Source organism: Leptodactylus fuscus, chromosome 4, assembly GCF_031893055.1.
Source record: "Leptodactylus fuscus isolate aLepFus1 chromosome 4, aLepFus1.hap2, whole genome shotgun sequence".
In the NCBI taxonomy this organism is placed as follows: domain Eukaryota; kingdom Metazoa; phylum Chordata; class Amphibia; order Anura; family Leptodactylidae; genus Leptodactylus; species Leptodactylus fuscus.
Genome location: NC_134268.1, coordinates 3190586 through 3215647, shown reverse-complemented (window position 1 = coordinate 3215647; position 25062 = coordinate 3190586). Strand labels below are relative to the sequence as shown.

At 51.1% G+C, this 25062-nt stretch overlaps 2 protein-coding genes across 2 annotated transcripts in view; one reads left to right on the top strand and one right to left on the bottom strand.

The window, feature by feature from the left end:
* Nucleotides 1–25062, bottom strand: part of ZC3H3 (zinc finger CCCH-type containing 3) — a 167689-nt gene that overhangs the window by 80790 nt on the left and 61837 nt on the right. The window contains exon 4 of the mRNA XM_075270005.1: nt 15647–15788. Coding sequence (XP_075126106.1) covers nt 15647–15788 — 142 coding nt within the window. The remainder of the gene's footprint in view (nt 1–15646; nt 15789–25062) is intronic.
* LOC142201072 (uncharacterized) lies at nt 10996–15630 on the top strand. Its single transcript, XM_075271904.1, has 7 exons — nt 10996–11006; nt 12709–12938; nt 13036–13175; nt 13403–13555; nt 14163–14360; nt 14588–14798; nt 15608–15630. Exons 1-7 carry the CDS (start codon nt 10996–10998, stop codon nt 15628–15630), a joined length of 966 nt encoding a protein of 321 aa, XP_075128005.1.

Here is a 25062-nt window from a genome sequence, read left to right as displayed (position 1 = left end):
CTGTGTATGAGAATAGTGTATATAGTAGTGAGCACAGCTGTGTATGAGAATAGTGTATATAGTAGTGAGCTGTGTATGAGAATAGTGTATATAGTAGTGAGCTCAGCTGTGTATGAGAATAGTGTATATAGTACTGAGCACAGCTGTGTATGAGAATAGTGTATATAGTAGTGAGCGCTGCTGTGTATGAGAATAGTGTATATAGTAGTGAGCACAGCTGTGTATGAGAATAGTGTATATAGTAGTGAGCACAGCTGTGTATGAGAATAGTGTATATAGTAGTGAGCACAGCTGTGTATGAGAATAGTGTATATAGTAGTGAGCGGTGTATGAGAATAGTGTATATAGTAGTGAGCACAGCTGTGTATGAGAATAGTGTATATAGTAGAGAGCGGTGTATGAGAATAGTGTATATAGTAGTGAGCGCTCCTGTGTATGAGAATAGTGTATATAGTAGTGAGCGGTGTATGAGAATAGTGTATATAGTAGTGAGCACAGCTGTGTATGAGAATAGTGTATATAGTAGTGAGCGCAGCTGTGTATGAGAATAGTGTATATAGTAGTGAGCACAGCTGTGTATGAGAATAGTGTATATAGTAGTGAGCGCAGTTGTGTATGAGAATAGTGTATATAGTAGTGAGCGCAGCTGTGTATGAGAATAGTGTATATAGTAGTGAGCGCAGCTGTGTATGAGAATAGTGTATATAGTAGTGAGCGCAGCTGTGTATGAGAATAGTGTACATAGTAGTGAGCGCAGCTGTGTATGAGAATAGTGTATATAGTAGTGAGCACAGCTGTGTGACAATAGTGTATATAGTAGTGAGCGCAGCTGTGTATGAGAATAGTGTATATAGTAGTGAGCGGTGTATGAGAATAGTGTATATAGTAGTGAGCTGTGTATGAGAATAGTGTATATAGTAGTGAGCGCAGCTGTGTATGAGAATAGTGTATATAGTAGAGAGCGGTGTATGAGAATAGTGTATATAGTAGTGAGCGCAGCTGTGTATGAGAATAGTGTATATAGTAGTGAGCGCAGCTGTGTATGAGAATAGTGTATATAGTAGTGAGCGCAGTTGTGTATGAGAATAGTGTATATAGTAGTGAGCACAGCTGTGTATGAGAATAGTGTATATAGTAGTGAGCACAGCTGTGTATGAGAATAGTGTATATAGTAGTGAGCGCAGCTGTGTATGAGAATAGTGTATATAGTAGTGAGCGCAGCTGTGTATGAGAATAGTGTATATAGTAGTGAGCGCAGCTGTGTATGAGAATAGTGTATATAGTAGTGAGCATAGCTGTGTATGAGAATAGTGTATATAGTAGTGAGCGCAGCTGTGTATGAGAATAGTGTATATAGTAGTGAGCGCAGTTGTGTATGAGAATAGTGTATATAGTAGTGAGCGCAGTTGTGTATGAGAATAGTGTATATAGTAGTGAGCACAGCTGTGTATGAGAATAGTGTATATAGTAGTGAGCACAGCTGTGTATGAGAATAGTGTATATAGTAGTGAGCGCAGCTGTGTATGAGAATAGTGTATATAGTAGTGAGCGCAGCTGTGTATGCGAATAGTGTATATAGTAGTGAGCGCAGCTGTGTATGAGAATAGTGTATATAGTAGTGAGCATAGCTGTGTATGAGAATAGTGTATATAGTAGTGAGCTCAGCTGTGTATGAGAATAGTGTATATAGTAGTGAGCACAGCTGTGTATGAGAATAGTGTATATAGTAGTGAGCATAGCTGTGTATGAGAATAGTGTATATAGTAGTGAGCATAGCTGTGTATGAGAATAGTGTATATAGTAGTGAGCTCAGCTGTGTATGAGAATAGTGTATATAGTAGTGAGCACAGCTGTGTATGAGAATAGTGTATATAGTAGTGAGCATAGCTGTGTATGAGAATAGTGTATATAGTAGTGAGCTCAGCTGTGTATGAGAATAGTGTATATAGTAGTGAGCACAGCTGTGTATGAGAATAGTGTATATAGTAGTGAGCATAGCTGTGTATGAGAATAGTGTATATAGTAGTGAGCGCAGCTGTGTATGAGAATAGTGCGTATAGTAGTGAGCGCAGCTGTGTATGAGAATAGTGTATATAGTAGTGAGCTGTGTATGAGAATAGTGTATATAGTAGTGAGCTGTGTATGAGAATAGTGTATATAGTAGTGAGCACAGCTGTGTATGAGAATAGTGTATATAGTAGTGAGCGCAGCTGTGTATGAGAATAGTGTATATAGTAGTGAGCGCAGCTGTGTATGAGAATAGTGTATATAGTAGTGAGCACAGCTGTGTGACAATAGTGTATATAGTAGTGAGCGCAGCTGTGTATGAGAATAGTGTATATAGTAGTGAGCGGTGTATGAGAATAGTGTATATAGTAGAGAGCGGTGTATGAGAATAGTGTATATTGTAGTGAGCGCAGTTGTGTATGAGAATAGTGTATATAGTAGTGAGCACAGCTGTGTATGAGAATAGTGTATATAGTAGTGAGCTGTGTATGAGAATAGTGTATATAGTAGTGAGCTGTGTATGAGAATAGTGTATATAGTAGTGAGCTCAGCTGTGTATGAGAATAGTGTATATAGTAGTGAGCACAGCTGTGTATGAGAATAGTGTATATAGTAGTGAGCGCTGCTGTGTATGAGAATAGTGTATATAGTAGTGAGCACAGCTGTGTATGAGAATAGTGTATATAGTAGTGAGCACAGCTGTGTATGAGAATAGTGTATATAGTAGTGAGCACAGCTGTGTATGAGAATAGTGTATATAGTAGTGAGCGGTGTATGAGAATAGTGTATATAGTAGTGAGCACAGCTGTGTATGAGAATAGTGTATATAGTAGAGAGCGGTGTATGAGAATAGTGTATATAGTAGTGAGCGCTCCTGTGTATGAGAATAGTGTATATAGTAGTGAGCGGTGTATGAGAATAGTGTATATAGTAGTGAGCACAGCTGTGTATGAGAATAGTGTATATAGTACTGAGCACAGCTGTGTATGAGAATAGTGTATATAGTAGTGAGCGCAGCTGTGTATGAGAATAGTGTATATAGTAGTGAGCACAGCTGTGTATGAGAATAGTGTATATAGTAGTGAGCGCAGTTGTGTATGAGAATAGTGTATATAGTAGTGAGCGCAGCTGTGTATGAGAATAGTGTATATAGTAGTGAGCGCAGCTGTGTATGAGAATAGTGTATATAGTAGTGAGCGCAGCTGTGTATGAGAATAGTGTACATAGTAGTGAGCGCAGCTGTGTATGAGAATAGTGTATATAGTAGTGAGCACAGCTGTGTGACAATAGTGTATATAGTAGTGAGCGCAGCTGTGTATGAGAATAGTGTATATAGTAGTGAGCGGTGTATGAGAATAGTGTATATAGTAGTGAGCTGTGTATGAGAATAGTGTATATAGTAGTGAGCGCAGCTGTGTATGAGAATAGTGTATATAGTAGAGAGCGGTGTATGAGAATAGTGTATATAGTAGTGAGCGCAGCTGTGTATGAGAATAGTGTATATAGTAGTGAGCGCAGCTGTGTATGAGAATAGTGTATATAGTAGTGAGCGCAGTTGTGTATGAGAATAGTGTATATAGTAGTGAGCACAGTTGTGTATGAGAATAGTGTATATAGTAGTGAGCGCAGCTGTGTATGAGAATAGTGTATATAGTAGTGAGCGCAGCTGTGTATGAGAATAGTGTATATAGTAGTGAGCACAGCTGTGTATGAGAATAGTGTATATAGTAGTGAGCGCAGCTGTGTATGAGAATAGTGTATATAGTAGTGAGCATAGCTGTGTATGAGAATAGTGTATATAGTAGTGAGCTCAGCTGTGTATGAGAATAGTGTATATAGTAGTGAGCACAGCTGTGTATGAGAATAGTGTATATAGTAGTGAGCATAGCTGTGTATGAGAATAGTGTATATAGTAGTGAGCGCAGCTGTGTATGAGAATAGTGCGTATAGTAGTGAGCGCAGCTGTGTATGAGAATAGTGTATATAGTAGTGAGCTGTGTATGAGAATAGTGTATATAGTAGTGAGCTGTGTATGAGAATAGTGTATATAGTAGTGAGCACAGCTGTGTATGAGAATAGTGTAAATAGTAGTGAGCGCAGCTGTGTATGAGAATAGTGTATATAGTAGTGAGCGCAGCTGTGTATGAGAATAGTGTATATAGTAGTGAGCACAGCTGTGTGACAATAGTGTATATAGTAGTGAGCGCAGCTGTGTATGAGAATAGTGTATATAGTAGTGAGCGGTGTATGAGAATAGTGTATATAGTAGAGAGCGGTGTATGAGAATAGTGTATATAGTAGTGAGCGCAGTTGTGTATGAGAATAGTGTATATAGTAGTGAGCACAGCTGTGTATGAGAATAGTGTATATAGTAGTGAGCTGTGTATGAGAATAGTGTATATAGTAGTGAGCTGTGTATGAGAATAGTGTATATAGTAGTGAGCTCAGCTGTGTATGAGAATAGTGTATATAGTAGTGAGCACAGCTGTGTATGAGAATAGTGTATATAGTAGTGAGCACAGCTGTGTATGAGAATAGTGTATATAGTAGTGAGCTCAGCTGTGTATGAGAATAGTGTATATAGTAGTGAGCACAGCTGTGTATGAGAATAGTGTATATAGTAGTGAGCGCTGCTGTGTATGAGAATAGTGTATATAGTAGTGAGCACAGCTGTGTATGAGAATAGTGTATATAGTAGTGAGCACAGCTGTGTATGAGAATAGTGTATATAGTAGTGAGCACAGCTGTGTATGAGAATAGTGTATATAGTAGTGAGCTGTGTATGAGAATAGTGTATATAGTAGTGAGCTCAGCTGTGTATGAGAATAGTGTATATAGTAGTGAGCACAGCTGTGTATGAGAATAGTGTATATAGTAGTGAGCACAGCTGTGTATGAGAATAGTGTATATAGTAGTGAGCTCAGCTGTGTATGAGAATAGTGTATATAGTAGTGAGCACAGCTGTGTATGAGAATAGTGTATATAGTAGTGAGCGCTGCTGTGTATGAGAATAGTGTATATAGTAGTGAGCACAGCTGTGTATGAGAATAGTGTATATAGTAGTGAGCACAGCTGTGTATGAGAATAGTGTATATAGTAGTGAGCACAGCTGTGTATGAGAATAGTGTATATAGTAGTGAGCGGTGTATGAGAATAGTGTATATAGTAGTGAGCACAGCTGTGTATGAGAATAGTGTATATAGTAGAGAGCGGTGTATGAGAATAGTGTATATAGTAGTGAGCGCTCCTGTGTATGAGAATAGTATATATAGTAGTGAGCGGTGTATGAGAATAGTGTATATAGTAGTGAGCACAGCTGTGTATGAGAATAGTGTATATAGTACTGAGCACAGCTGTGTATGAGAATAGTGTATATAGTAGTGAGCGCAGCTTTGTATGAGAATAGTGTATATAGTAGTGAGCGCAGCTGTGTATGAGAATAGTGTATATAGTAGTGAGCGCAGTTGTGTATGAGAATAGTGTATATAGTAGTGAGCACAGCTGTGTATGAGAATAGTGTATATAGTAGTGAGCGCAGCTGTGTATGAGAATAGTGTATATAGTAGTGAGCACAGCTGTGTATGAGAATAGTGTATATAGTAGTGAGCATAGCTGTGTATGAGAATAGTGTATATAGTAGTGAGCACAGCTGTGTATGAGAATAGTGTATATAGTAGTGAGCACAGCTGTGTATGAGAATAGTGTATATAGTAGTGAGCGGTGTATGAGAATAGTGTATATAGTAGTGAGCACAGCTGTGTATGAGAATAGTGTATATAGTAGTGAGCGCAGCTGTGTATGAGAATAGTGTTTATAGTAGTGAGCACAGCTGTGTGACAATAGTGTATATAGTAGTGAGCGCAGCTGTGTATGAGAATAGTGTATATAGTAGTGAGCGGTGTATGAGAATAGTGTATATAGTAGTGAGCTGTGTATGAGAATAGTGTATATAGTAGTGAGCGCAGCTGTGTATGAGAATAGTGTATATAGTAGAGAGCGGTGTATGAGAATAGTGTATATAGTAGTGAGCGCAGCTGTGTATGAGAATAGTGTATATAGTAGTGAGCGCAGCTGTGTATGAGAATAGTGTATAGTAGTGAGCGCAGTTGTGTATGAGAATAGTGTATATAGTAGTGAGCACAGCTGTGTATGAGAATAGTGTATATAGTAGTGAGCACAGCTGTGTATGAGAATAGTGTATATAGTAGTGAGCGGTGTATGAGAATAGTGTATATAGTAGTGAGCGCAGCTGTGTATGAGAATAGTGTATATAGTAGTGAGCGCAGCTGTGTATGAGAATAGTGTATATAGTAGTGAGCGCAGTTGTGTATGAGAATAGTGTATATAGTAGTGAGCACAGCTGTGTATGAGAATAGTGTATATAGTAGTGAGCACAGCTGTGTATGAGAATAGTGTATATAGTAGTGAGCGCAGCTGTGTATGAGAATAGTGTATATAGTAGTGAGCGCAGTTGTGTATGAGAATAGTGTATATAGTAGTGAGCGCAGTTGTGTATGAGAATAGTGTATATAGTAGTGAGCACAGCTGTGTATGAGAATAGTGTATATAGTAGTGAGCACAGCTGTGTATGAGAATAGTGTATATAGTAGTGAGCGGTGTATGAGAATAGTGTATATAGTAGTGAGCACAGCTGTGTATGAGAATAGTGTATATAGTAGTGAGCGCAGCTGTGTATGAGAATAGTGTTTATAGTAGTGAGCACAGCTGTGTGACAATAGTGTATATAGTAGTGAGCGCAGCTGTGTATGAGAATAGTGTATATAGTAGTGAGCGGTGTATGAGAATAGTGTATATAGTAGTGAGCTGTGTATGAGAATAGTGTATATAGTAGTGAGCGCAGCTGTGTATGAGAATAGTGTATATAGTAGAGAGCGGTGTATGAGAATAGTGTATATAGTAGTGAGCGCAGCTGTGTATGAGAATAGTGTATATAGTAGTGAGCGCAGCTGTGTATGAGAATAGTGTATAGTAGTGAGCGCAGTTGTGTATGAGAATAGTGTATATAGTAGTGAGCACAGCTGTGTATGAGAATAGTGTATATAGTAGTGAGCACAGCTGTGTATGAGAATAGTGTATATAGTAGTGAGCGGTGTATGAGAATAGTGTATATAGTAGTGAGCGCAGCTGTGTATGAGAATAGTGTATATAGTAGTGAGCGCAGCTGTGTATGAGAATAGTGTATATAGTAGTGAGCGCAGTTGTGTATGAGAATAGTGTATATAGTAGTGAGCACAGCTGTGTATGAGAATAGTGTATATAGTAGTGAGCACAGCTGTGTATGAGAATAGTGTATATAGTAGTGAGCGCAGCTGTGTATGAGAATAGTGTATATAGTAGTGAGCACAGCTGTGTATGAGAATAGTGTATATAGTAGTGAGCGCAGCTGTGTATGAGAATAGTGTATATAGTAGTGAGCGCAGTTGTGTATGAGAATAGTGTATATAGTAGTGAGCGCAGTTGTGTATGAGAATAGTGTATATAGTAGTGAGCACAGCTGTGTATGAGAATAGTGTATATAGTAGTGAGCACAGCTGTGTATGAGAATAGTGTATATAGTAGTGAGCGCAGCTGTGTATGAGAATAGTGTATATAGTAGTGAGCGCAGCTGTGTATGAGAATAGAAGACAGCACCTACATATAACACAGAGTTGGGACTGCAGCTTTGGATGTGACTAGAGTAGAAGATACAATGTTAGTCTCTGCTCAGATTATAGGCATATTTTTGGAGAATTTTGGAACACCAACTTTCCAAGAACCCTGCAAGGCAGATAAGGCCGCAGTGATGTTCCCCTCTACATCCTACTATGTTAGAGTCAGTCCTCACTGCAGTTCTGGAATTGTATTCAGGTACCAGAGAAGTCAGGATGAAGAGTTCAGGAACCTGGAAAGCTGAGTGAGCATCGCTGTGACTCTTGCTGGTGTAAACCTTCCTAGGCCAATGTTCAGAGCGCACGTAGCGGCCATTACTCTAGAGAGCGGGGCCGGGGCGGGGGGTGGGGGGCGCCCATAAATCTTCGGCTTGTTCACAATGATCTGGAGCTCTTATTAAGTAAATTAATTTAAGTTAATTTCACTTGATGGTGACGGCGATCGCCCTGATTTACGGAGGGGGAAATTACATTAGGAAGGCGGCGTCCGGCCGCGGCGGCGAGGAGGGAAATTACATCCACTTAGCCCCGCAAATTAATATGGAAATAGCAGGTGTAAATCTGAGCCGATCCGCACAGCCAAAATTATCTTCATAAATCAGTGTGAACAGCTCCCGAGACGCACATACATCAGCACAAGAAAAATATTACCCAAAAAGCCAAAATCCTCCAAAAATATCAGGAAAGGACGCGGGGGCGAAACCGGGCGAGAAAACCTCAGCACACGTCATAGTGAGCGACACCGCGGAGGTACATCACACCTCATAGTGAGCGACACCGCGGAGGTACATCACACCTCATAGTGAGCGACACCGCGGAGGTACAACACACCTCATAGTGAGCGACACCGCGGAGGTACAACACACCTCATAGTGAGCGACACCGCGGAGGTACAACACACCTCATAGTGAGCGACACCGCGGAGGTACAACACACCTCATAGTGAGCGACACCGCAGAGGTACAACACACCTCATAGTGAGCGACACCGCGGAGGTACAACACACCTCATAGTGAGCGACACTAGTGACACCGCGGAGGTACAACACACCTCATAGTGAGCGACACCGCGGAGGAACAACACGCCTCATAGTGAGCGACACCGCGGAGGTACATCACACCTCATAGTGAGCGACACCGCGGAGGTACAACACACCTCATAGTGAGCGACACCGCGGAGGTACAACACACCTCATAGTGAGCGACACCGCGGAGGTACAACACACCTCATAGTGAGCGACACCGCGGAGGTACAACACACCTCATAGTGAGCGACACCGCGGAGGTACAACACACCTCATAGTGAGCGACACCGCGGAGGTACAACACACCTCATAGTGAGCGACACCGCGGAGGTACAACACACCTCATAGTGAGCGACACCGCGGAGGTACAACACACCTCATAGTGAGCGACACCGCAGAGGTACAACACACCTCATAGTGAGCGACACCGCGGAGGTACAACACACCTCATAGTGAGCGACACTAGTGACACCGCGGAGGTACAACACACCTCATAGTGAGCGACACCGCGGAGGAACAACACGCCTCATAGTGAGCGACACCGCGGAGGTACATCACACCTCATAGTGAGCGACACCGCGGAGGTACAACACACCTCATAGTGAGCGACACCGCGGAGGTACAACACACCTCATAGTGAGCGACACCGCGGAGGTACAACACACCTCATAGTGAGCGACAACGCGGAGGTACAACACACCTCATAGTGAGCGACACCGCGGAGGTACAACACACCTCATAGTGAGCGACACCGCGGAGGTACAACACACCTCATAGTGAGCGACACCGCGGAGGTACAACACACCTCATAGTGAGCGACACCGCGGAGGTACAACACACCTCATAGTGAGCGACACCGCGGAGGTACAACACACCTCATAGTGAGCGACACCGCGGAGGTACAACACACCTCATAGTGAGCGACACCGCTGAGGTACAACACACCTCATAGTGAGCGACACCGCGGAGGTACAACACACCTCATAGTGAGCGACACCGTGGAGGTACAACACACCTCATAGTGAGCGACACTAGTGACACCGCGGAGGTACAACACACCTCACAGTGAGCGACACACCTCATAGTGAGTGACACCGCGGAGGTACAACACACCTCATAGCGAGCGACACCGCGGAGGTACAACACACCTCATAGTGAGCGACACCGCTGAGGTACAACACACCTCATAGCGAGCGACACCGCGGAGGTACAACACACCTCATAGTGAGCGACACCGCGGAGGTACAACACACCTCATAGCGAGCGACACCGCGGAGGTACAACACACCTCATAGGGAGCGACACCGCGGAGGTACAACACACCTCATAGGGAGCGACACCGCGGAGGTACAACACACCTCATAGTGAGCGACACCGCGGAGGAACAACACACCTCATAGTGAGCGACACCGCGGAGGAACAACACACCTCATAGTGAGCGACACCGCGGAGGTACAACACACCTCATAGTGAGCGACACCGCGGAGGAACAACACACCTCATAGTGAGCGACACCGCGGAGGTACAACACACCTCATAGTGAGCGACACTGCGGAGGTACAACACACCTCATAGTGAGCGACACCGCGGAGGTACAACACACCTCATAGTGAGCGACACTGCGGGGGAACAACACACCTCATAGTGAGCGACACCGCGGAGATACAACACACCTCATAGTGAGCGACACCAGAGGTACAACACACCTCATAGTGAGCGACACTGCGGAGGAACAACACACCTCATAGTGAGCAACACCGCGGAGGTACAACACACCTCATAGTGGGCGACACTACTGACACCGCGGAGGTACAACACACCACATAGTGAGCGACACCGCGGAGGTACAACACACCTCATAGTGAGCGACACCGCGGAGGTACAACATACCTCATAGTGAGCGACACCGCGGAGGTACAACACACCTCATAGTGAGCGACACCGCGGAGGTACAACACACCACATAGTGAGCGACACTAGTGACACCGCGGAGGAACAACACACCTCATAGTGAGCGACACCGCAGAGGTACAACACACCTCATAGTGAGCGACACTAGTGACACCGCGGAGGAACAACACACCTCATAGTGAGCGACACCGTCCTGACACCCCTGCCTGTATCGTATGAGGTGGAGGCCCCCTTTATACTCCCCACATATACTTGCTTGGATGTACAGGAGGACGTACACCCCCAATACACTCCATCAGGAGCAGCGAGGAGGGGGCGGCGGTGGCGGCGGGCACATGTCAGGGGGCACAGCTGTTCTGGTGATAGAGAGATGTTATGTTCAGTATGGGCACACAGTAAGACACAGGGGACGGAGTGACCTCACAAGTACTACATCCTCATCATCCCCGACCACATCACTGCCACACGACAAGGAATGGAAATACTGCAGAGAGCTGAAGGCCTTGTGACAATGTGTCAGTGCAGAAAACCCCAAAGCAGCAGAAAGTTCTGTCCTGATACATTGTAACAAACTCTCAGCTGTCAGGAGTATAAAGAAGCAAAGTGAAAAGTTACAGAACTTCTCCACAATCAGTCTCTTAAAGGGGTATGCCAGAAAAGTCAGAAAGACGACAGTGACAGTGTGCATGGTGACCTAGGGGGCGCCGCACCCATCTCTCTGGTTTGTTACACTCTAACGCCGAAGCTTGACAGCAAGTAGAGATCCTTAAAGTAAGCCGGAGCGCACTGACTGTACTCACCCCAATCCCTCACCGGCATCTGCAGGGTCAGACATTTAAACGTGGACTTCCCCTTTAAGAGGAACTGTGAGAAATTAGAGAATTATTAGCAGATACTGGGCAGAAAGTGGGAGATGATAAATGTGGCAGATAAAGGACGAAACATCTCAGCCCGGAGAACATTCTGGAAGGAGTCGCACAGGACGTGTCAAAATGTCCAGCTGTTAATGTGTTAGAAGAACATGCTCAGCGCCGTCACTGACGGAAAACGGCTCCTGTTCTGGACACTGCCGGGGAAGGGGCGTCACGTATCAGGGGGAGCAAATGGGGACACCGGCCGCACCCCAAAGAGGAACACACGGAATACCTAAACTGTTCAACTAGTAAGGTGCAAGGTGAGGACAGGGGGCAGCGGAGAGGACAAGGTGAGGACCTGGGCAGCGGAGAGGACAAGGTGAGGACAGGGGGCAGCGGAGAGGACAAGGTGAGGACCCAGGCAGCGGAGAGGACAAGGTGAGGACTGGGGGCAGCGGAGAGGACAAGGTGAGGACCGGGGGCAGCGGAGAGGACAAGGTGAGGACCGGGGGCAGCGGAGAGGACAAGGTGAGGACCCAGGCAGCGGAGAGGACAAGGTGAGGACTGGGGGCAGCGGAGAGGACAAGGTGAGGACCGGGGGCAGCGGAGAGGACAAGGGGCAGCGGAGAAGACAAGGTGAGGACCGGGGGCAGCGGAGAGGACAAGGTGAGGACCGGGGGCAGCGGAGAGGACAAGGGGCAGCGGAGAGGACAAGGTGAGGACCGGGGGCAGCGGAGAGGACAAGGTGAGGACAGGGGGCAGCGGAGAGGACAAGGTGAGGACAGGGGGCAGCGGAGAGGACAAGGTGAGGACAGGGGGCAGCGGAGAGGACAAGGTGAGGACCGGGGGCAGCGGAGAGGACAAGGGGCAGCGGAGAGGACAAGGTGAGGACCCGGGGCAGCGGAGAGGACAAGGTGAGGACCCGGGCAGCAGAGAAGACAAGGGGCAGCGGAGAGGACAAGGTGAGGACTCGGGCAGCGGAGAGGACAAGGTGAGGGCAGGGGGCAGCGGAGAGGACAAGGTGAGGACAGGGGGGCAGCGGAGAGGACAAGGTGAGGACAGGGGGGCAGCGGAGAGGACAAGGTGAGGGCAAGGGACAGCGGAGAGGACAAGGTGAGGACAGGGGGCAGCGGAGAGGACAAGGTGAGGACAGGGGGCAGCGGAGAGGACAAGGTGAGGACAGGGGGCAGCGGAGAGGACAAGGTGAGGACAGGGGGCAGCGGAGAGGACAAGGTGAGGGCAGGGGGCAGCGGAGAGGACAAGGTGAGGACCGGGGGCAGCGGAGAGGACAAGGTGAGGACCGGGGGCAGCGGAGAGGACAAGGTGAGGACAGGGGGCAGCGGAGAGGACAAGGTGAGGACAGGGGGCAGCGGAGAGGACAAGGTGAGGACAGGGGGCAGCGGAGAGGACAAGGTGAGGACAGGGGGCAGCGGAGAGGACAAGGTGAGGACAGGGGGCAGCGGAGAGGACAAGGTGAGGACCCGGGCAGTGGAGAAGACAAGGGGCAGCGGAGAGGACAAGGTGAGGACCCGGGGCAGCGGTGAGGACCGGGGGCAGCGGAGAGGACAAGGTGAGGACCGGGGGCAGCGGAGAGGACAAGGTGAGGACCGGGGGCAGCGGAGAGGACAAGGTGAGGACAGGGGGCAGCGGAGAGGACAAGGTGAGGACCGGGGGCAGCGGAGAGGACAAGGTGAGGACAGGGGGCAGCGGAGAGGACAAGGTGAGGACCCGGGCAGCGGAGAAGACAAGGGGCAGCGGAGAGGACAAGGTGAGGACTCGGGCAGCGGAGAGGACAAGGTGAGGGCAGGGGGCAGCGGAGAGGACAAGGTGAGGACAGGGGGGCAGCGGAGAGGACAAGGTGAGGACAGGGGGGCAGCGGAGAGGACAAGGTGAGGACAGGGGGGCAGCGGAGAGGACAAGGTGAGGGCAAGGGACAGCGGAGAGGACAAGGTGAGGACAGGGGGCAGCGGAGAGGACAAGGTGAGGACAGGGGGCAGCGGAGAGGACAAGGTGAGGACAGGGGGCAGCGGAGAGGACAAGATGAGGACAGGGGGCAGCGGAGAGGACAAGGTGAGGACAGGGGGCAGCGGAGAGGACAAGGTGAGGACCCGGGCAGCGGAGAAGACAAGGGGCAGCGGAGAGGACAAGGTGAGGACTCGGGCAGCGGAGAGGACAAGGTGAGGGCAGGGGGCAGCGGAGAGGACAAGGTGAGGACCGGGGGGCAGCGGAGAGGACAAGGTGAGGACAGGGGGCAGCGGAGAGGACAAGGTGAGGGCAAGGGACAGCGGAGAGGACAAGGTGAGGACAGGGGGCAGCGGAGAGGACAAGGTGAGGACCCGGGCAGCGGAGAAGACAAGGGGCAGCGGAGAGGACAAGGTGAGGACTCGGGCAGCGGAGAGGACAAGGTGAGGGCAGGGGGCAGCGGAGAGGACAAGGTGAGGACAGGGGGGCAGCGGAGAGGACAAGGTGAGGACAGGGGGGCAGCGGAGAGGACAAGGTGAGGACAGGGGGGCAGCGGAGAGGACAAGGTGAGGACAGGGGGGCAGCGGAGAGGACAAGGTGAGGGCAAGGGACAGCGGAGAGGACAAGGTGAGGACAGGGGGGAGCGGAGAGGACAAGGTGAGGACAGGGGGCAGCGGAGAGGACAAGGTGAGGACCCGGGCAGTGGAGAAGACAAGGGGCAGCGGAGAGGACAAGGTGAGGACCCGGGGCAGCAGAGAGGACAAGGTGAGGACCGGGGGCAGCGGAGGACAAGGTGAGGACCGGGGGCAGCGGAGAGGACAAGGTGAGGACCGGGGGCAGCGGAGAGGACAAGGTGAGGACCGGGGGCAGCGGAGAGGACAAGGTGAGGACAGGGGGCAGCGGAGAGGACAAGGTGAGGACCGGGGGCAGCGGAGAGGACAAGGTGAGGACAGGGGGCAGCGGAGAGGACAAGGTGAGGACAGGGGGCAGCGGAGAAGACAAGGGGCAGCGGAGAGGACAAGGTGAGGACTCGGGCAGCGGAGAGGACAAGGTGAGGGCAGGGGGTAGCGGAGAGGACAAGGTGAGGACAGGGGGGCAGCGGAGAGGACAAGGTGAGGACAGGGGGGCAGCGGAGAGGACAAGGTGAGGGCAAGGGACAGCGGAGAGGACAAGGTGAGGACAGGGGGCAGCGGAGAGGACAAGGTGAGGACAGGGGGCAGCGGAGAGGACAAGGTGAGGACAGGGGGCAGCGGAGAGGACAAGGTGAGGACAGGGGGCAGCGGAGAGGACAAGGTGAGGACAGGGGGCAGCGGAGAGGACAAGGTGAGGACCCGGGCAGCGGAGAAGACAAGGGGCAGCGGAGAGGACAAGGTGAGGACTCGGGCAGCGGAGAGGACAAGGTGAGGGCAGGGGGCAGCGGAGAGGACAAGGTGAGGACCGGGGGGCAGCGGAGAGGACAAGGTGAGGACAGTGGGGCAGCGGAGAGGACAAGGTGAGGACAGGGGGGCAGCGGAGAGGACAAGGTGAGGGCAAGGGACAGCGGAGAGGACAAGGTGAGGACAGGGGGCAGCGGAGAGGACAAGGTGAGGACCCGGGCAGCGGAGAAGACAAGGGGCAGCGGAGAGGACAAGGTGAGGACTCGGGCAGCGGAGAGGACAAGGTGAGGACAGGGGGGCAGCGGAGAGGACAAGGTGAGGACAGGGGGGCAGCGGAGAGGACAAGGTGAGGGCAAGGGACAGCGGAGAGGACAAGGTGAGGACAGGGGGCAGCGGAGAGGACAAGGTGAGGGCAGGGGGCAGCGGAGAGGACAAGGTGAGGACCGGGGGCAGCGGAGAGGACAAGGTGAGGACAGGGGGCAGCGGAGAGGACAAGGTGAGGACCGGGGGCAGCGGAGAGGACAAGGTGAGGACCAGGGGCAGCGGAGAGGACAAGGGGCAGCGGAGAGGACAAGGGGCAGCGGAGAGGACAAGGGGCAGCGGAGAGGACAAGGGGCAGCGGAGAGGACAAGGGGCAGCGGAGAGGACAAGGTGAGGACCAGGGGCAGCAGAGAGGACAAGGTGAGGACCGGGGGCAGCGGAGAGGACAAGGTGAGGACAGGGGACAGCGGAGATGTTGGTGACGCTTACAATGTGAGGTCTTCATCTTCTATATACACGTCAGACATGACACTGGAATCACAGGCACATTTAACCATTTACTGTGACCAGTCTTGGACTCACCGCGTCTTCCAGTTCAGAGATGCACTGAGGGTAGATAATGGTGATGTCACCAGGGGCGGAGTCCCACTTCTTTTCACAATTCTGTATCGAGTTCTTATCACTCGGTTGGAGGCGGAGCTTTTCAGAGAGGAAGAGGTGGAGCCTGCAGGAAGAAGAAAAATATGGATGTTAGACACATGACAGTGATGGTAGCCTCGGCGCCCCTGGGGCCATATACTGGAGTCACAGGGCCCCCATTACCATATACTGCTGCCCCGACACCCCTATTACAACATACTACAGTATCATGAAAAATGTCTGAATTATAGAGCAAAGCAGTGTGCACCAAATATCACAATGTACAGGCAGAGTGTGGTCACATCAGGATGTCCCCTGGACTGACTGGTCACTGAGATGGATGATCACTGTGTAATACCGCCATGTCCCCCGGACTGACTAGTCATTATGTAATACCGCCGTGTCCTCACAACCTGATATTGCCCTGGACTGACCACTCACCCACTTTATGATCCCCGGACGCCCTTGCACTATAGTGAAGGTTACCCACGTTGCCCCCTAGCTTTATATAGCAGGCTGATTATCAGCGCGGTCTCGGATATTTATACAGTGCCATGTGTCGTTATTACTGCGGCCCATTACTTTCTGGCAGGCTCCCCGCTGACTATTCCAGGCCTGACACTTCCTGAGGCAGCTCAGGTTTGTGGCCCCTTTACTGATGACGTTTGTTAGTGAGCCAGACGGGGGCGCTTTGCTGCACGGACCTAAAGTCAGAAGTCTCTGCCAAATGGCTACTGAATTAAAGGGGTCCTCCACCCTAGACCGCTCATCCTTGTAGAAGAGTCCCTTAGAAATAATCAGATCACAACATGATCGGCTGCTAGTAAATGTTCTGTTCCCCTATAGCGCCGCCACAGGAGGAATGAAGAATTACACGGCAGCCAATGCACAATCCACAGACGCTCTTTGTAACTTCTCATTATAGCAGATAGATTGTTACGCCCCCTTCAGCCTGATGGGGGGACAGTGGTGTGTCTCGCCATCCTCTAATGGGGGCAGTAGTGTCCCGGTGACCTCATTTATTTACAGCTGGTAGTGACATAATGAGATCTTGTAGGACGGTGTGTGCTGCGACCACGCGGGCCGGCGCCAGTCACTTGTCATCAGTCCAGAGCTGGATTCTCACATTATCTGGAACACAAACTGAGCTGCAGCAATGTCTCCCCGGAGCCCGGACTGCGCTGATCAGTGTCGCCCCCGGGGGCCCTCGCTGCCGGAGGGCAAGGCAGATAACAAGCCGCACGCTGCAAACGCCACCGAAATGGATGATCCGGTAGTAGAGTCATAAATCACACGGACTCGTCACTGCGAGAATCAGTCCAGGATGTACGAGAGCCGACACACTGTGCAGAACACTTCAGCGAGCGCTCACCAGGACATACCCGGGATTAGCAGAGGAAGCTCACGATCTGCACATGGAAAAGTCACTAAATCAAAGCAAACATTGGTAAACGGCCCAAATGTCGCCAATTTTTGCACAGATTTCGAGGCACAGAGCGGGCGTGCAAGAGAGACAGAGCGGGCGGCGCCCAAGAGACACAGAGCGGGCGCCCAAGAGACACAGAGCGGGCGCCCAAGAGGCACAGAGCGGGCGCCCAAGAGGCACAGAGCGGGCGCCCAAGAGACAGAGCGGCCGCCCAAGAGACACAGAGCGGGCGCCCAAGAGACACAGAGCGGGCGCCCAAGAGACACAGAGCGGGCGCCCAAGAGACAGGGCGGGCGCCCAAGAGAGACACAGAGCGGGCGCCCAAGAGACACAGAGCGGGCGCCCAAGAGACAGGGCGGGCGCCCAAGAGAGACACAGAGCGGGCGCCCAAGAGACACAGAGCGGGCGCCCAAGAGAGACACAGAGCGGGCGCCCAAGAGACACAGAGCGGGCGCCCAAGAGAGACACAGAGCGGGCGCCCAAGAGACACAGAGCGGGCGCCCAAGAGACACAGAGCGGGCGCCCAAGAGACACAGAGCGGGCGCCCAAGAGAGACAGAGCAGGCGCCCAAGAGAGACAGAGCAGGCGCCCAAGAGAGACAGAGCGGGCGCCCAAGAGACAGAGCGGGCGCCCAAGAGACACAGAGCGGGCGCCCAAGAGACACAGAGCGGGCGCCCAAGAGACACAGAGCGGGCGCCCAAGAGAGACACAGAGCGGGCGCCCAAGAGACACAGAGCGGGCGCCCAAGAGACAGAGCGGGCGCCCAAGAGACACAGAGCGGGCGCCCAAGAGACACAGAGCGGGCGCCCAAGAGACACAGAGCGGGCGCCCAAGAGACACAGAGCGGGCGCCCAAGAGAGACACAGAGCAGGCGCCCAAGAGACACAGAGCAGGCGCCCAAGAGACACAGAGCGGGTGCCCAAGAGAGACACAGAGCGGGCGCCCAAGAGACACAGAGCAGGCGCCCAAGAGAGACACAGAGCGGGCGCCCAAGAGAGACACAGAGCAGGCGCCCAAGAGACACAGAGCGGGCACGCAAGAGAGACAGAGCGAGCGCCCAAGAGAGACAGAGCGGGCGCCCAAGAGACACGGAGCGGGCGCCCAAGAGACACGGAGCGGGCGCCCAAGAGAGACAGCGCAAAAGGGAGAATGTGAAAGAAAGATGAGAGAGAGAGCGAGACATGAGATGACAGGAGACCCAGACAGGTCTACAACAGATCTATGAGAAATACTCGACAGACATGAGAGAGATCGCTATGAGCGCCGCTCACTTCCTCCGTCCTCTACTCCCTCCATTTCCCGCCACGTCTCGCCCGCTCGCCCTCCTGACTGGCAGCGAGCGTCTTTTCATTTTGTCCCCGTCCACCGCTCTGAATAAAGGAGCAAATTCATCTTTGACAAACATTTACCGATTATCAAATCACAATGGCGGCGCGCAGACAGGGGCAATAAGTCACTTTAAGCAGGGATCCGGATTGCCGTGTGACACGTCTGGGTAGCCCGCCGATGACTAATGGCCGCTGTCACCGCTGCGAGTACTCGGCCCTTCCTGAGGCCTGTTCTCAGCTACCTGGTGTTTAATGACAATACAGCCGGTCGCACGAGGGGCCCGCGGCCGCCCACCGCGCTGACTGTCACAGGCCTATTAGGGGGAAGATTGAGATCCTGCTCCTTGTGAAGTCGCTCAGCCACGGCGAGACACTACCGGCTTTTATAATTATTCTACAAGGGCCATCCATCCCCCGCTGAGGCTTATCCAGGCTGCGCGGCCGCAACGCACTGACACGGTGAGTGCAGGGAGAGTTGTCGGAGGACAGAAGTGTAATCACACGTTACATGCCCCCGTCCATCACTACAGTATTTGTTACAATGTATCTGTCCGGACGACAGAGAATTACCTGGAGTGGATACAATGTAACAGCTGGAAATATCCCAGAGTCCAGCCAATCACTGACAACCTACAAGGCGACGGTCACATGTCCACTGGAGACGCCACTGCAAGTCCTGCAGGCTCCGACACCCCACAGGCTCCATTATAGTCACTGGGGTCCATAGGTAACTGCTAGTTTTGAGGTCTAGGTGTCCGTTGTTCTGGTCCGCTGCAGACAGGTATCGCCAGTGTGAGCCAAGAGAATTCTTCGTTATACAGAGGTTTACAGAAGCAGCGCCCCACAGGTCCATAGGCAGTGCCTGGTACTGCAGTCCAGCTACGCTCAAGGGGGACTTTAAATCCTGTACAAATGGTTAAAGGGGTTGTCGGGGGTTTTTAGGATCTTTCCTCAGGAGCGGGGCTGCAGTGACCACGTCTGGTCCCTATACAGCGTTTTCAATTAAATGGAAAGACGGCGCTCTCAGGTCACAACAGGATTTTATTCAAAAAGACAATGATGCACTATCATTTTGGTCCTTATACAGGGGACCTGTACAGTATATAGTATGGGTGTGTCTTCGGTCCTGTACTGTATATAGTATGGGTCTGTATAGTATCTTATCTTATACAGTACAGGACCGAAGACGGACCCATACTATATACAGTACAGGACCGAAGACAGACCCATACTATATACAGTACAGGACCGAAGACAGACCCATACTATATACAGTACAGGACCGAAGACAGACCCATACTATATACAGTACAGGACCGAAGACGGACCCATACTATATACAGTACAGGACCGAAGACGGACCCATACTATATACAGTACAGGACCGAAGACAGACCCATACTATATACAGTACAGGACCGAAGACAGACCCATACTATATACAGTACAGGACCGAAGACAGACCCATACTATATACAGTACAGGACCGAAGACAGACCCATACTATATACAGTACAGGACCGAAGACAGACCCATACTATATACAGTACAGGACCGAAGACAGACCCATACTATATACAGTACAGGACCGAAGACAGACCCATACTATATACAGTACAGGACCGAAGACAGACCCATACTATATACAGTACAGGACCGAAGACAGACCCATACTATATACAGTACAGGACCGAAGACAGACCCATACTATATACAGTACAGGACCGAAGACAGACCCATACTATATACAGTACAGGACCGAAGACAGACCCATACTATATACAGTACAGGACCGAAGACAGACCCATACTATATACAGTACAGGACCGAAGACAGACCCATACTATATACAGTACAGGACCGAAGACAGACCCATACTATATACAGTACAGGACCGAAGACAGACCCATACTATATACAGTACAGGACCGAAGACGGACCCATACTATATACAGTACAGGACCGAAGACGGACCCATACTATATACAGTACAGGACCGAAGACAGACCCATACTATATACAGTACAGGACCGAAGACGGACCCATACTATATACAGTACAGGACCGAAGACGGACCCATACTATATACAGTACAGGACCGAAGACAGACCCATACTATATACAGTACAGGACCGAAGACAGACCCATACTATATACAGTACAGGACCGAAGACGGACCCATACTATATACAGTACAGGACCGAAGACGGACCCATACTATATACAGTACAGGACCGAAGACAGACCCATACTATATACAGTACAGGACCGAAGACGGACCCATACTATATACAGTACAGGACCGAAGACGGACCCATACTATATACAGTACAGGACCGAAGACAGACCCATACTATATACAGTACAGGACCGAAGACAGACCCATACTATATACAGTACAGGACCGAAGACAGACCCATACTATATACAGTACAGGACCGAAGACGGACCCATACTATATACAGTACAGGACCGAAGACAGACCCATACTATATACAGTACAGGACCGAAGACGGACCCATACTATATACAGTACAGGACCGAAGACGGACCCATACTATATACAGTACAGGACCGAAGACGGACCCATACTATATACAGTACAGGACCGAAGACAGACCCATACTATATACAGTACAGGACCGAAGACGGACCCATACTATATACAGTACAGGACCGAAGACAGACCCATACTATATACAGTACAGGACCGAAGACGGACCCATACTATATACAGTACAGGACCGAAGACAGACCCATACTATATACAGTACAGGACCGAAGACGGACCCATACTATATACAGTACAGGACCGAAGACGGACCCATACTATATACAGTACAGGACCGAAGACAGACCCATACTATATACAGTACAGGACCGAAGACAGACCCATACTATATACAGTACAGGACCGAAGACAGACCCATACTATATACAGTACAGGACCGAAGACAGACCCATACTATATACAGTACAGGACCGAAGACGGACCCATACTATATACAGTACAGGACCGAAGACAGACCCATACTATATACAGTACAGGACCGAAGACAGACCCATACTATATACAGTACAGGACCGAAGACAGACCCATACTATATACAGTACAGGACCGAAGACGGACCCATACTATATAGTATGGGCTCCATACAGCTGATCAGGAGGGGGGCTGAGAGACGGGCCCCGGACCAGTCAGGTGTTTATAGCCTAAAACCTTAACCCCCGACAACCCCTTTAAAATCTTGGTTAGTGCAGTTGTCCAGGACGAGCTCCTTTCAGAAACAGCGCCGCTCCTCTCCACAGGCCGTGTCTGGTATTACACCTCATATACAGAGGACAGGCGCGGCAACACGTTTTTCTAATTCTATAAAACCTCTTTATTTAGGACCTTTCACCACCTCTGGTTCCTTCCGTCATTTAATAGTCCCCCCTTCCCTCCACGGATTGTTCCCCCACCGCTCCTGAGCTATCAGTGCTGATGGTTTTGGTGCCTGATGTGCTAGCTAGACTCCTCAATGTCAAGTGGGTGCTGTCAGACAGGCAATGGGGGAATGACTCTGACACAGTCCAGCTCTGATTGGATCTATAGGCCACACCCACCTGACTGCTTCGTTCTGACACCACCCACTTGACATTGGGGAGTCTAGTTCACTTATCAAGCATCAAAACCAACTACACTGATTGCTCAGGAACGGCAGGAGTGAGAGATAAGAAACCCGACTGTGCCGTAGTCAGTGGACGGGGGGCCATTAATGGATAAAGAGAACGGCAGGTGGTGAAAATATCTAATAAGTGCCCCCCCCCCCCTGACTACTTAGAGAGGCCTTCGGGTTGTAGGACCATCGTCCATTCCCAGAGGGGCGGCCACCTACCGTGTTCTGAACTTACCAAGGGAAGGGGCGCTAAAGTCTACGCACAGCAGCCACCAAAACCCACGGACAATACAGGGGTGGTCATAGGAAGGGGCATTGGGGTGGCTGCTACTTTGTGAGGCCAATGACTTATTCCCTTGAAGAATCGCACACAATATTTGGCAATATCTATCTTCCCCTCTTTCGTTAAGTACCCCCACTAGAAGGCACTTCAGAGGAGATGCCCACTGCTTCTACTTCGGATTACTTCCTATGCCACCACCCTACCAATCGGTAATGATTGACTGCATGCAGTACCTCATTCTACCTGCGGGAGTGCTGTAGGGAACACCTGCCAGGTCTCTTCACAGATTCCTGGTGATAGCTTCATGTCTCTACGGCAGGACACCCCATGATCTGCTAAACTAGGGAGCCCCATTTATGGAGTCTTGCCATCACAGGATGGGGGTCAAGGAGACTTGGAAGAGCCCCCCCACCTTCAGCACGCGGGAGGAACAGAACATCCTCATTTTGTCTCTATTTAGGGACAGATCCATCCGTCAGCTCTGTGGGGCAGGCTGTTCTGTTCAGCCTCGATGACTGATTTATATGCGGACATGACGCTGCCCCCCCCCCCCCCACCCCACATATTTACCTAATGAGCAGCGGATCGTAGCGCCAGGGCTCAAAATGAAGACTAAAATGTTAAGTGAGATCCGTGTCCACAGATAATAATCCTAGCGGGATGAAAGGATCGCCGATACCTGAAGAAGGAAGCAGACGGCGCGCAGTCACTCCTGGTAGTGATGAGCGGCTCATTAAGACGCCGTGTACTGACAGTGCGGCGACGCGTCTCGTAGCGGGTACCCGGCAATTACCACGTAATGTCACCACGTAGGGGCGGACAGACGGGGAGGGAAAAAGAAAAAACTTGTGAGTTTTGACAAGTAATTCGGAGTCTCGCTTGGCAGCGGTTGATACATTTTTCTTTCGCCCTCGCCAGCGGTCAGGTAATAAATCTTCGTATTGACAGCCCGGCGGGGTGTTTATGGAGTCTGAGCGGAGAGAGGTGCCTGAACCCGCCGGGATGGAAGCAGGAATGGATGTTCTTGATGGACGAGGTTTCTGATGCTGACAGATGGAAGTGAAGTTTCCTCTTTGCAGCAGGAGAAGGAATATGAAAAACGGGGGGCTGGGGGTGACCTCAAGAGAACTCGTTGAGTGGCGGAGGTCAGAGCGGCCGGCGCGGGCTACAGTCTGTCTGGGTCTCCGAGACGAGTTAGCGTAAGACATGGCAATGGAGGGTCTGGTGTCAGCCTTACTGTGGTCCTATTGGGGTGGGGGGGTGTAACCTCAATAAGTCAAAGAAGGACTCCTGCTCCACAGGACTCTAAAGACCCCCATTACAATAAAGCAAGATCAGGCAACTAATATGTATGGGGCTCATCTCATCCATTGGGGGGCGCCACACAGCAAGGACTTATACTATTGTTCTCCCTGAGGATAAGACACGAGGGGTCCAGAGGATGAGCAGTGGGCAGAAGGGGACCCCAAGAGCATGACACGTGTACAAGGGGACCCCGAGAGCATGACACGTGCACAAGGGGACCCCGAGAGCAGGACACGTGCAGAAGGGGACCCCGAGAGCATGACACGTGCACAAGGGGACCCCGAGAGCATGACACGTGCACAAGGGGACCCCGAGAGCATGACACGTGCACAAGGGGACCCCGAGAGCAGGACACGTGCAGAAGGGGACCCCGAGAGCATGACACGTGCAGAAGGGGACCCCGAGAGCATGACACGTGTACAAGGGGACCCCGAGAGCATGACACGTGCAGAAGGGGACCCCGAGAGCATGACACGTGCACAAGGGGACCCCGAGAGCAGGACACGTGCACAAGGGGACCCCGAGAGCATGACACGTGCACAAGGGGACCCCGAGAGCATGACACGTGCACAAGGGGACCCCGAGAGCATGACACGTGCACAAGGGGACCCCGAGAGCATGACACGTGCAGAAGGGGACCCCGAGAGCATGACACGTGCACAAGGGGACCCCGAGAGCAGGACACGTGCACAAGGGGACCCCGAGAGCAGGACACGTGCAGAAGGGGACCCCGAGAGCATGACACGTGCACAAGGGGACCCCGAGAGCATGACACGTGCACAAGGGGACCCCGAGAGCATGACACGTGCACAAGGGGACCCCGAGAGCATGACACGTGCACAAGGGGACCCCGAGAGCAGGACACGTGTACAAGGGGACCCCGAGAGCATGACACGTGCAGAAGGGGACCCCGAGAGCATGACACGTGCACAAGGGGACCCCGAGAGCATGACACGTGCACAAGGGGACCCCGAGAGCATGACACGTGCACAAGGGGACCCCGAGAGCAGGACACGTGTACAAGGGGACCCCGAGAGCAGGACACGTGCAGAAGGGGACCCCGAGAGCATGACACGTGCACAAGGGGACCCCGAGAGCATGACACGTGCAGAAGGGGACCCCGAGAGCATGACACGTGCACAAGGGGACCCCGAGAGCATGACACGTGCACAAGGGGACCCCGAGAGCATGACACGTGCACAAGGGGACCCCGAGAGCATGACACGTGCAGAAGGGGACCCCCAGAGCATGACACGTGCAGAAGGGGACCCCGAGAGCATGACACGTGCACAAGGGGACCCCGAGAGCAGGACACGTGTACAAGGGGACCCCGAGAGCATGACACGTGCAGAAGGGGA

Bases quoted from the DNA above. Each gene is read 5' to 3' on its own strand.
- LOC142201072 (XM_075271904.1), top strand. The intron at 13,556-14,162 runs AGAGGACAAGGT...GGAGAGGACAAG, and splicing joins GTGAGGACAGGGGGCAGCGG to GTGAGGACCCGGGGCAGCAG. The intron at 14,799-15,607 runs GTGAGGACTCGG...CTGGAATCACAG, and splicing joins GGGGCAGCGGAGAGGACAAG to GCACATTTAACCATTTACTG.